At 33.1% G+C, this 13,336-nt stretch overlaps 1 protein-coding gene across 13 annotated transcripts in view; it reads right to left on the bottom strand.

Moving 5' to 3' along the window:
• Positions 1-13,336, bottom strand: part of MIA2 (MIA SH3 domain ER export factor 2) — a 114,119-nt gene that overhangs the window by 41,772 nt on the left and 59,011 nt on the right. For 7 of the 13 annotated variants that reach the window (XM_032622255.1, XM_032622254.1, XM_032622251.1 and 4 more), the window contains 7 exons: positions 11,253-11,363; positions 10,514-10,585; positions 9,860-9,964; positions 6,003-6,125; positions 4,021-4,141; positions 2,773-2,819; positions 1,833-1,923 (listed from right to left, as the gene is read on the bottom strand). In XM_032622255.1, coding sequence (XP_032478146.1) covers positions 1,833-1,923; positions 2,773-2,819; positions 4,021-4,141; positions 6,003-6,125; positions 9,860-9,964; positions 10,514-10,585; positions 11,253-11,363 — 670 coding nt within the window. Of the gene's footprint in view, positions 1-1,832; positions 1,924-2,772; positions 2,820-4,020; positions 4,142-6,002; positions 6,126-9,859; positions 9,965-10,513; positions 10,586-11,252; positions 11,364-11,917; positions 11,945-13,336 lie in introns of all 13 variants that reach the window. The other 6 variants (XM_032622249.1, XM_032622253.1, XM_032622252.1 and 3 more) reach the window with 2 other exon arrangements.

The following is a 13,336-nucleotide window of genomic DNA, read 5'->3' as shown; positions in this document are numbered from 1 at the left end:
CACTCTGCCTAAAGAGGGCAGTTTCAAAATCATAACAACAAGCATTAAAATTTTATTTACATGTAATAGTATATAATTATTCTAAAACATCTATTAATTAAAAGTACACACCAAAATGATAGTTTAAGTAAATACCTTAACATTGAATGATTAAATGTGCAAGAAATTGTTCACCTCTGTCTTTCCACAGAAATTTTAAAATCTATATCAGTTAAAAAGTCTGTTGAGCTACGCTTTAAGCCATTGCCACTGTTAAGTCTTAACAATTCTTAACAAGCCACTGTTAAGTCATTTAACTGAAATTAATGTTGGATATTATCTCTATTAAAATTGGATCATCCCTACTTTTTTTTAAAAAAATTACACCAACAGTTAAATCTTCATTATATTTTTGTACTTCTACCTTAACTATTTTGTTTCAAATCCTCTGTATCTTAAAAGAGGACTGTAAATGATTACTGAAAAAGGTAAGATCAGAGGAGAAACAGTTTAGAAGAAAACTTTCCTGTTATGAATAGAAGATCAATTATAGAAATTTATCTTTCATGACCCATTAAAAAAAAGAAAGATTTGGAAGAAGCATACAAATACAAAGTCTCCAAATACTACCTTTAGAAAATAATAATTTGCCAAGAAATTTTATTAAGTGATGGGGTAACTGATGAGCAAATTCCTTGCTTTTCTAGCACTTACTACAGTTCCTCACTGAGAGCCTGTTAATGTATTAAAATATGGCTTCCTTGAAAGTAGGCTCCATATCTTTTCCTCCTGTAACTCTCCCATGGCTTTTAGCACTATGCTTTACATATAGCAAAACGTTATTTTTAAGTTAATATTAATGTTTTTCAAAATTCAAAAATAATCCAACTACCAGTATCGTGTGAATAGGGCAATGATAATTTTTTAAATAATCTGTATCTCTGGTGGTTCAACCTTTTCAAAAAGTGTCTTATTATAAATACAGTTCACTTATTTTAGAAATTATTGAAAATACAGATAAGTACAAAGAAAATAGAAATCTGTCCCATATTCAAAGAGAATCATGGTTGACATTTGAGAATGTCCTTCCATTATTTTTTTATGCTAACAGTTACGGTGAATTTTTTTTTTTTTTTTTTTTTTACAAAATGGAATGTTACTTATATCAACTTAAAAAAATTTCAAACATAACTAACTGTATTTGTTTACTTTAGGGAAAAAACACTATCAGCAAAATAAATAAAAATCTTTTCAATAAAAAATACTTCAGTTCTACAGGTCTAACATCATTCCTGTATGTGCTAATATGGTATGCATGCACATTAAAGGAAAAAACTATTCTGTAAAAAGTTCTGTAAAATACAGCAGTACCACTACTAAAAATCAATTTTGCAATTAACAAAGATTTTTTTTAAACATCTCTGAGTATAACTGCTTTACAATGTTGTTAGTTTCTGCTGTATAACAAAGTGAATCATCTATACGTATATATACATCCCCATATCCCCTCTCTCTTGCACCGCCCTCCCACCCTTCCTATCCCACCCCTTTATTAATATTTTTAATTTGCTACTTTTTAACAACTAAAACCATACCACGCGTGTGACACTGAAATTCAAAGGTAAGTAGTTTACATGTTTTTTAAAATAATGCCATTAATTTTATATAAATATGGAGAAAATGATATGGCTTTACCAACAATAAAACCTCATGACTAACTTTTCAGATAACCGACAAAAGTAAAAGTAAAAAAAAAATCAAATTGTATCGCCCCATAATTGATTCAATTAATGTACCATTCTCTATAAGATGTATTTATTTAGAAAAACTTTATAAGTATGTAGATTACCTACCTGTAAGCTCTTCTTTTGTTTTATCAGCTTCGGATAATTGAGCGTAAATTTGGTTTCTTTCTCCTTCTAGGGTTTTTAAAGAAGCTCTTAACTTCAAAGAATGGGAGAAGGAGAAGGAAGAAAAGCAACATTAATCAATTATACCAAAAAAACAAAACAATCTCAATACACCATCCCAATCCCTTGAAGCTCTTTTACACTCTGATGAAATTATTGCCTAGACTACACAAACCAACAATGTAGCTTCCATCCTGGAAAGTTAGCAAAGTCATCAATAGCTGTAAATCTCCAAAAAGGAACAGAGAAGATCAGGGACAGATGCTTGAATAGTGGCTATCTGCTTTCAGCACGTAAGATTTTTTTTTCGTTTTTTGTATTTTTGTGGTTTTTTTTCCCCTGCAGTAGAAGCTTTGGAGTCTTAATGACTGGACCGCCAGGGAAGTCCCAGCACATAAGTGTTGATTAAAGCAACCTTCAAACTACATTACCAAGACTTCACATAGATCAATAAAGATCAGGATACCACTACTAGGATGAAAAAGGTTAGGGATAAACCACAAGAAAATGAATCTAATACCTACTTCTCAAAATAAGATATTAGGCAATAGAGGATCAGAAAATACTGAGACCAGAGGATGAAGAATGCACAAAGAGGGAAGTATGGGAGAATATATAGTAAACATTCTTAATATATTCCTTATCCAAAGAAATGAGTGTATACCTTGAAAAATTTTATGATAAATTCTAAAAATTAACAATATGAATTTTATAATAACAATAGTTACTATAAAAAAGAAAAAAGCAATTGAAGAAAATTCTGATCACTTCTAAAAATTCTATCACTTCATGGTAACTATAAAATGGACTTTTAAAAGTTACTAGGACATATGGATGTTTATTTCTTTGTCTATATTCTTTACATTTCTGTAGTAATGCAAACCTTAGCAGCATGAATCAGTTTCTTCAAAGCTCCTTTTGGTTGATTATCTATAGTGAAAAACAAAAACATAATAATAAATTGAGAAAACAGTGCAATGCCACAACAGACATTCAAATGATTTCATTAGTTCACTCAACTAGAGCCTTATAATCCCTCTTCTTGCTACAATAAAGAATTTAATATAAGGCAGAACAGCCTCGAACCTGCTCCCAGGAAGCTAAACTAAAAAAGCACTGGAAGTACCATAGTATCATCTAACAAGGTTCTTCACCACTAACTCCAAGAACAGAGTTATAACAGGGATTTGGTATTCACCTAAATCCAGCCCACCGTCTCAATTATTCTTAGAATCCTTCAGCATACAAAATATGAGTGGAATTGTACTCCAAATTAAAATAACATTAAAAAGCATGAGTTTTCTCATTAGAAAAAGAATTGTTTCTTACAAGATAAAGCAGAAGTGAAAAAGTATAAACAGAACTATACGTATTTACTTTGAAATGTACTTTTCTTCCAACACATTAATGCTATCATCAAAGAAAATCTTTTAAAAAAATCACACCTTCTCCTTAATATTTGTTAATTATACAGGGGATGGAGGGAGAGAAATGAGAAAGGGCACAAAAGTCAGAAGAACTATCATTGGGGGAAACTGGATGAAGATACATGAGACTTCTCTGTACTGCTTTTACAACTTTCTGTGAGTCTATAATTATGTCAAAACAAAATGTTCTTTTTTTAAGTCAAAGGAATTGGTTTGAAAATACACTAAGTGGCTACAGTGAACCTAACTTTTGCTGAGTTTCCAGACTGCAACCGGCAATGGCAATAAGAATTTGAGATGGCCAAGACTAAAGTACTGTAAACATCTGAACCATCTAAAAAAAGAGGTATCCTGAGGCATTCATTTATATAACACTCGTTTTTCAAACTACTCACCCAGCCATTTGATCAGTTTACAGTACAGGGAAAAACAGGCATGGAAATGATTATGACGCAATGTGAAGAGTGCTGTATGTACAACATATAAAAAGAACAGAGAGGAAGAAGACTGAAGGTCTATCTGAGGGGCTGAAAAAAGATTTACTGAAAAGGTGTTATCCCAGCCGAAACAACCATAAGGGATAGTGAGAGAGGGACAGAATATTACACAAGTATATAAAGAACATGGTGCACATGGGGAACTAAAAGGAAATACAAGAGCCAGTCATCGTTTTCGGTAAAAGAGGGTAAGTCATGACTTAATACCTAAGTGCGCACCATTCCCTGAATCACTCTTCATTTCCAATTCCAAGTTATCATCATCTGTTATGTCTTCTCCAAGCACAGCAGCCCAGTCTTTCATCTTTTGTAAGCGCTCAGTCAGAGACTTGACATTTAGCAACAGGGGAAAAAAAGAGAGAGGGTAATACCTTATGCTAACAGCTTTACAACTTCTGAATGCATAGTTGTAGTCTAAAAATCAATCCACACAGATGACAGTACAGGAGCTCTTATTCTCCACCTGGCATAAAATATGTAAACACTCTCAAAAACTAACATTTATTTACTATTAAACTCTGCAAGTTAAAAATCAAAACTGGTTATTCCTAAATCAAATACAATACTTGATAATGGCCCATTTTTGCTAAAAGTATCACATGACTATAAAGCAACAAAACATTTCTTACGTGATGTTTCTCACTTGCCATAGTAAGAGTGGTCATTAACATGAGAGTCAATTTTGTGTGAAGTCAAACAAATCCTCAAGTGAGGTACATGATATATAAAAAAATCACAGATTTCACAGATTCAATTTATTCAAGTAAACAACTAGCTGAGGAGCTCAACTGACATAAAGAAAAGGAAATTATAAAAGAGAATCTGAATTGGAACATTAGAGGTTTTCCAACAGTACTTTTTTGAATTTTCTTAAATAAAGGAAGATTTTCTTAAACCATAGAGAATAAAATAGACTGTCCCACATATTTCTGTGGAAGGACCCACCTAAAAAAACCCATTCTGCTCTACAATTTCCACCCTTCGATCTCCTCCCTCTTGAGTTCCAGGCACAAATATCATGGCCTACAACTTTGAGTAGAGCTTGAGATTAGCATCTCATTCTTGTTCTGTTAGGAAGAGTCCCAAGTTCTTTAGTAGAGTAAGTTTAGGGAAAAAAACAAAAAAAATAAAACAAATTATGAATACAAATCCTAAAGATGGAATCTTAAAAACATCCTTAGTAGCAACGTAAATAGCATAAATGTATAGCTTCCAAGATGAAAACATCCACTCCATTGTGCAGATTACAGAATGCTAATTGTACATCTTATTACTTAGTATTTACACTTGAGTATCTGTTTGCAGTTTGAAAGTATAAGATTTAAAAGGGTAGGCAGATGGACATATATACACTACCAAATGTAAAATAGATAGCTAGTGGGAAGCAGCCGCATAGCACAGGGAGATCAGCTCGGTGCTTTGTGACCACCTAGAGGGGTGGGATAGGGAGGATGGGAGGGAGATGCAAGAGGGAGGAGATATGGGGATATATGTATATGTATAGCTGATTCACCTATAATGCAGAAACTAACACACCATTGTAAAGCAACTATACTCCAATAAAGATGTTAAAAAAATAATTAATTAATTAAATTTAATTAAATAAAAGGGTAGGCAGGAAAAAGTGGTAGGAGGGAGAGACGGGGTGTAGGAAAAAAAAAAAATCAACAAATCCGAATAGTAATATCAACTAGTTTATTCCTATTGGAGTCAAATTTCAATTAGATTTACTTAAAGTATTCCTCTCTGTAAAAGTACATGTATCAGTTAATCTAGTATTAAAGACATTCATCTAATACACATAACCTCATTTGTCCAGTTTATAAAATTCTTTCCAACCTCTTCTTATCAACAAAAAAAGATGACAATCTTAAGATAAAAGGTAAAATCCAATATCCTTTGTCTTTCTTCACTAAATACCTAGGCTAAAATACAGAGGAGAGAAGAAAAAAGGACACAGGGAATATAGATGTATATATACTACAAATCTACAAAGTCTTCAAGGAACATTAGGCAGCAAGGATATCAACACTGGTACAAATTGGAATGTATGCCCAAAAGTACACTTCCTCAAATTTGGCCAAATAAATTATCAAAATAAAAGCTGCTAAAAACAAAAATTTTCAAATTCCATAAATTAGTATAAAATTCTAGCTTAACTCATTCACTAAACCAGCAGGGTCATTTACCTTCATCTGATTTTCTTTATCACATAGAACTTGTTCCACATGTACTTTGGAGTCTTCAAATGTTATTTTCTGTTTATTAAGTTCATTCACTTGCTCTCTCCATTCTTCAGCTTCTTGTAAAAGCTAAAATTCAAACCCCAAATAAAAAGAAAAGCAACTCATATTATCTCATCATACTTATGTGTAGGTACACTTATTTATATATCTAAGGTGTATATTAATAGAACCTCACAAAAAGGAAAAGTACCTCATTATCTTATCATATGTAGGTGTAGATGCACTTATTTATATACCTAGGTGTACCACTAATAAATATACAACACAATGTGTTACTGAGAAGGGAGAGAGAAAGGGAGGGGGGGAAGGAGAGAGGAAGGAAAGGAGGAATGGAATGAGGAAAGAAGGGAAGGAAGGAAAGCGGGAAGGAAGGAAGGGCTCCTGTTTTCAAAGAACTTTCAAAACAGGGGTAAGGCAAAATAAGACACTTAAACATTCTTCAACTGATTTACATAATAAACTTATATCAAATAAAAAGGTTTCTAAGACAAGCATATTTGTTAGATTTGGCCATTCCTTATATCCCATATAACATGCCATACCTTACTTGTATTAAAATTTATTTTTTTAATCATGTGCCATTTTGTGGTTAATTAACCTTCAGAATACCATTAATCTAGAACAGGTCAAATTCTGCATAAATAATCTTTTACTGTATATACTTTTACAGGAGAGGAAAGATTTTCTCAACATGAATAAAAGATAAAGATTGTTATAAAAGATAAACTTAACTACATACTGCTTAAAAGCTTTGCAAATCAAAAAATAACAGAAATAAAATTTAAAAACAAGTAACGAGAAAGAAATTCTTATATATACCAAAGCGTTAACAACCTTAACATGCAAAGAGCTCTTAGAAGTCATTAAGAAAAATAGCCCACCCCAAAAAAAATAGAATCAGCAAGCAATTTACAAAAGAATCAGCCCATATATATATATAAAAGGCCAATTTTATTTAGTCTTTAAAACTCTATTCTATCAAATAGTAATTACTGGGTTTCTCTGAAAAACTAAGGCTTCATTAGCATATTCCCTAGCACAAGAAAAACCAATCCTTCTCCATGCATGTGTAATAGAATAAGACAACACTGACAGATTAAAAATAAATAAGAATTGAAGAATGAAAGATTTGGTGATTGGCTGGTCTCTAGTGATTTACTAAAGACACTGCATACACAGCATGCAGTCTTATAAGGTTAAAGAAGGAATGTGTTAGAACATGGAATCAGTGAATACAGAATAGTTTATTTCAAGAACTCTGGTGATTAAAAAGGAATTAGATGAAAGCAGCTATAAAGAGTAAGACAATCTAGGTGAAATTTTTTTTCAAGGTACAAAAGGTCACTTTTGATTATATTGATAACATAGCAAAATTAACACAGGGTGTACTTTCTCCTGAAATCTACTAAGATGACAGTAAAGAGGTTTAAGGGAAAAAAAGCATAAACCCTCAAGGAAAAAGAGAAAACGTGATGAGGAAAAAGATAATTCTAGAAGAGGAAAGTGGAAAGAGATGGAAGCACAGTAAAAGACCAGACAGAAGTGAAATCTAAGGCAGAAGATGGGAGACTCTAAAAGCAGGTTGACTTGATACAACTCAGAATGGCTTATGATTTGGAGGTACAAGTACTACGGTATACGTGGAATGAAAAGAGGAGGACTACTCAAAAGTCTTTATGAAAAGCAGTTAGAAAATCCCCTAAGTTCTCCCCGCACACATATACACACACTCTAATGCTCAATCCATCCCTCTCCCCCACACATACCACTGTCTTTCACATGCATGCACACATGTACGTGCACAGGCACACTCACACACATACACACACACCTGGCAAGAACCTGGAAGGTTATTCTCTGGAGAGCTAGAATCTGAAACTCTGGGACACCTGACCCAGGTAAAGGTGTGAGTAACAAGCTGAAAACATAAAAGCATTAAGCAAAAGTTGACTTACTGAAATGAAGAGTGAGATACCAGCCCTCCTTACCTCACTAAGCTGCTTACCTCACTGCTGGCAAACAGGCTTATACCTCCCAAATGGGAACTATGGAGGAGTCATCCCTGTGGAAAATGGTCTTTGAATACCAACAATCAGGGATCCTCCAATGAAATACCCTAGCCAGATTACCCTATGGAGGGGTCCACAAAAAACACACACAGGGCTTCCAATTAGATTTGGAGAGCTTCACTATTAAATGAGCAGACACCCAAGAACCATCAAATACCTGAAAAAAGAAACTCTTAGATAAAAGACATAGACTAAAACAGAAAATAAAGGAGCTCAAAGGAAACAAGGCAACTCAGGGAAAAACTTGTCAAAAAAGAGAAAAAAAAAACCATAATATCCTCAGCAAAGTAAGACACTGCATCCATGAAACCAGAAAAAGGCATAAGCAAAACAAAGAACTCTTAAAAGTGAAAAATATCAGAGAATAAGTGAATGAAAGTTCCACAGACACAAAGAAACCAAAATAGACATTTTCAATAATTTCATATATCATACAAAATACACCCCAAAAAGTATGAAATAATTTAAGTAAATTTCCCAGAACTGAATCAAGAGCAAGTTTCCAGACTGAGAGTATCCAAATGTATAGAAAAAGACCCACACTAAGGCACACCATCATGAAATTTTAGAGAACTGGAAACAATGAAAGATATTAAAATTTTCTACCGGAGAAAAGAGTAGGTCACAAAAAAGGTTCAGTAATCCAAATAGCATTTGACTTCTCAAAAGTAATACTGGAAAATGAAGACAATAGAGCAATCATGTCAAAATATCAAGAAAAAAAAATTTCAACCCAGAAGATACCCAACCAAAATGTTAACAGTATGAAAGAAGAAGACAGTCTAAGTCATGAAAGTTTTTTAAAAGTTACCTCCTATACCTTTTCTCAGGAAGCTAATCAAGGGAATTCACCACATAAAAGCACAGGTAGGACACAGGAAATAAAAGATCTAACACAAAAGAAAGACAAGGGAAAGGATGGGGGTGAAGTGAAACCTCAGAACAGCAGAAGTATAACAGACCTAGAGAACAAGTTCCTACTAGACCAGGAGGATGGAAGACCCCAGGAAGGACTGCTTCAAGGAAAAAATGAAATTAATAGATTAACCAAAGCGTTTGAACACATATTTACATAATCTCTAAAAGAGATATATATGATTGAACTACAGATGAATTACAGATAGGTATAAAAAGAAGACAATTAACTCTAGGGCAAATAAAATGTTGAGTGAAACGGAATATGTAATCAGAGCACACCATGTGTCTCAGCTGTAATATTTAGAAAATCATAAATAATGTAATCATTAAAAAATTTTCCCACTGAAAAGTTATAACTGTATCGGGAGAACAGTTGGAGAGGAAATATATTTGGGTATGTGGCAGTGTACACATATGTGGGGAGGAAGAAGGTAAAAGTTAAATCCTCATTAGATCTGCCACAACAACTGCTTCTGTCTTCAGGGCCCAGACACACAGCTGCAATAACTCTCACGGTATTCTCTGCCCTCCTTCAGTCTGGCTTTGAAGATTTGTGCTAAATGTTATTTGTTATTATTATTATTAAAATGCTGAGTGCCCGGGCTTACTTTCACTCCTGGGGGAAGAGGGTTCCAGGAATACAGACCTCTGTATCCTATATAAAAGAGACACCATAGGATACATAGGAGATTGTCCTGATCTTGTGGTATCCAGAAAGAGCCTACTTTTGCCCCTAGCATGGGTCAGTCATGACTATGCCCAGAACGTTTATAATTACATACTCACAAGCTGGAGTCCCTTTACAGTACAAACCTGTTTCTGGCTTTCCTGAAGTTGAGAATTTTCACTCAAAGCCTCTTTTATAGCTACCTTAAGTCTTTCTTCATTCATCTGAAATATTTTGAAGGTTGTTTTGGCCTAAGTAAAATACAACATATTGAGATTATAAGAATTAGTTTAATACAATAGCTCTTTTTTACACACACTCCCTGAAACATGGAATTAAAGTCAAAAACATGCCAATATTAATAGGAGAGGCAGCATGCTGTAGCAGAAAAAAAGTCTGGCCTAGACTCAAGGTCTAGTCACTCAAGGTCTAGTTGCTCCACCACTAACTTGCCACATGACCTTGGACAAATGATTTAACCTCCTGTAACCTTCTATGTACTACGCGGCAAATTCTGTTAACTTTCTACTCTCTGTCTCTCTTACCAGAATTTAAAATCCACAAGAGCCTTTCTATTTTGTCTACTAATATTAAGTGCCAATCACCTTCAGCAGTGACCAGTACATAGCAATGGCTCAATAAATACTGTCCAATGGAAAAAATGAACTTTCCTCAGATACCCTGTATTTTTAAAATATATCTGAATTCTATCATTATAGCTTATTCTTTAATTATAAAAGTAATAGTAAAATGTAAGTGATTTTCAAAAGCAACAGAGCTATTAAAGTAATTCAACTTACTTCAGATACTTGTGATTTGAGGGACTTTGATTCATCTTCTAGGGACTGTATCCTTTTTGAAATATCCACCAACTAAAAAGGCAGTATAAATCAATAAACAAGTATATACTAAACTCCTCCAGTTTCCAAGATGCCATATATATTAACTATATTATTAACCTAACACTTTTGCTCCACAAGTGAGGGTTCAAATTAAGAAACATTCTCAGCCATATGCTTAAAGGGATTTCATACAAAAGTTACATAACAGTATTTCAACTCATCTTTAATATTTCGTAACACTTAAGTTATATAGGCACAAAAGAAGTCCACTAGCATCATATCTTACTAAATAATCTCACACACATCAAGATCCTCCTTAAGACAGATTTTAAAGTAGAAAGACAAATAAAGGAAAGTTAAAGTTCTTAATACAAGTTTTGAGTAATTTTAAAAAATCCACTATGTATGTGACTGTTCAACTTAAATTATTTGTGTGAGCTACTTCCATAGTGCAAATAGAAAATTTCTATAAGAATATGAAAGAAATGTAACATAATAATGGTAACCTCTAACAAATGAAAAGAGCTAGTGGATCTGGAAATTTTTATTCTCCAATTTACAGCCTTCTGTACTCTTTGGATTTCTTTTTTTTTTTTTTTTTTTACAGTGCATGTAATACTTTAACCAATATCATATCATTTTTTTAAACTCAATAACTTTCTTTTTCCTACAGTTTCCTAAAACACAAAAATCTTACCAATTTATCTTGTTCTGAATGTTTAGATTTCTCTTCTTCTAACTCTTTTTCTAGAATGAGTATTTCATCCTCAAGTTCAGATGTGGACCTAGTCAGCTTTTCGCAGACTGCCTAAAAGAGGAAGCCAACTTTATAAGACTGACATGAGAATTTTTGGTCAAGATAAATCAGATGAGTGTAATCAAATGCATATACTATAAGTTAAATAAGTCTAGTTTATATATTTGTTCATTTTTATAACACTGAAATAACAGCAATACTAGCAGGTATCGCAAATTTTTTCTATAAAGAGACAGAAAGTAAATATTTTAGGCTTGAAGGCCACATAGTTTCTGTCCCAGCTATTCAAGTGATATGCATATGTAGTGAGAAAGCAAAGGCTATATGTAAATGAATGAGCATGGCTGTGTTTCAATAAAATTTTATTTACAATAACAGGTGGAGAGCTCAGAGTGTAGTTTGCCAACTTCTGCTCTAAAGCATTGTAAAAGAAACCATAAGAAAAAAACCAAATTTAATATAAATACATAAAATAAAAAATAAATTCAAAAAACAATCAAAATAATATTCTACACTGAATTAAGACATATCTTCTGTGACCTTTTTAATTTAAAATGATTAGTTGGATTATTCCAATTGGATTTTAAATACTGTAATAAACATACCTCTGATATTTGTGATCCTTCAACAAACTTGTTAAAAAAAAACCAAAAGAATCAAAGAATTTAATGTAGGCCAAAATAAAAGTAGCACAAGTACATACGATATCATACTGGTTAAAAAACTCATTTACATATATATATATATATATATATATATATATATATATATTTCCCCAAATTTGACTATCTGAATATGAATATATGAATTCTATGAATTCTCTGACTTGAATCAAAATTACTCTATTGTTTTGATTTTATCTATAGATTCAAACATCAATTTTTGTAATTATATCACATTATAGTTTATATTCAACTATGTTTACCAATCTTGAAAATAAACACTATATGTTTAAAAAAATTACTAAAATTAGAGGAAAACTTCCAAAATATTCATTATAAAGTAAAAATTTAGCTAATTTTATGGCCAGATTACATAAATTCAATGCCTGAGAATAAATTGGTGTGTTTTTTTTTTTTTTTTTTTTTTTTTTTTTTTTTTTTTGCGGTACACGGGCCTCTCACTGTTGTGGCCTCTCCCGTCGCGGAGCACAGGCTCCGGACGCGCAGGCTCAGCGGCCATGGCTCACAGGCCTAGCTGCTCCGCGGCATGTGGGATCTTCCCGGACCGGGGCACGAACCCGTGTCCCCTGCATCGGCAGGCGGACTCTCAACCACTGCGCCACCAGGGAAGCCCGGTGTGTTTTATTTTATCCACAACATGACAAAGCTTGAGTAAATATTTTTGCTTTCCAGTTTTTGCTGGTTTGTCAGCATGCTAAATTCCTTATAAAATTATCTTTTAATCAATCTAATAAATTACTACCATAACAGCAGTTAAAACAGAGGGTCAACAAATAAAATACAACAATTTCAACAAGTTCTTAAGAATATTAATAGGTAACAAATGAAGAAAGAAAAGGTTAAGAAATTAATTTCATTTGGAATTCAATTTATAATTTCCTTTGGACTCTACTAAGAAATTCTGATTCATGATACATATGCTTTCTGATGATTACAGACATCAGTGACTGAGAACCGCCAAGCTGAACTGACTGAACTCGTACAACAACGGTACAAAGTCCATTGTTTTCTACTTTAATATTAGTATGCTTTTTACATTTCCATCTCTAAAGAAATTGCTATTACTTACCCTAATCTGTCATAGCTTAGCTAAATGACAAATTATCACAGTTTCCTTCCTTACTATTACCTAAATCATGCCTCACTCAGGAGAGCTGACTCTTTATCTCTTCCAAACTCCACATTCAGTGGCATCATGTTGGTACCTTGAAATTGGTCAAGGTGGGAGTATTTACACAACAGAACCCAGCAAATGCTACAAACAAAAGCTCCTGCTTTCTAAAGAGCCAGTTGTTAAACATTTACCAGCACACCACTGTGTATAACATAAATCTTTGGTCT

This window comes from Phocoena sinus, chromosome 2 (assembly GCF_008692025.1).
Source record: "Phocoena sinus isolate mPhoSin1 chromosome 2, mPhoSin1.pri, whole genome shotgun sequence".
Lineage (NCBI taxonomy): Eukaryota > Metazoa > Chordata > Mammalia > Artiodactyla > Phocoenidae > Phocoena > Phocoena sinus.
Note: the sequence above shows the minus strand (reverse complement) of the source record. Positions and strands in the feature narration are given on the sequence as shown.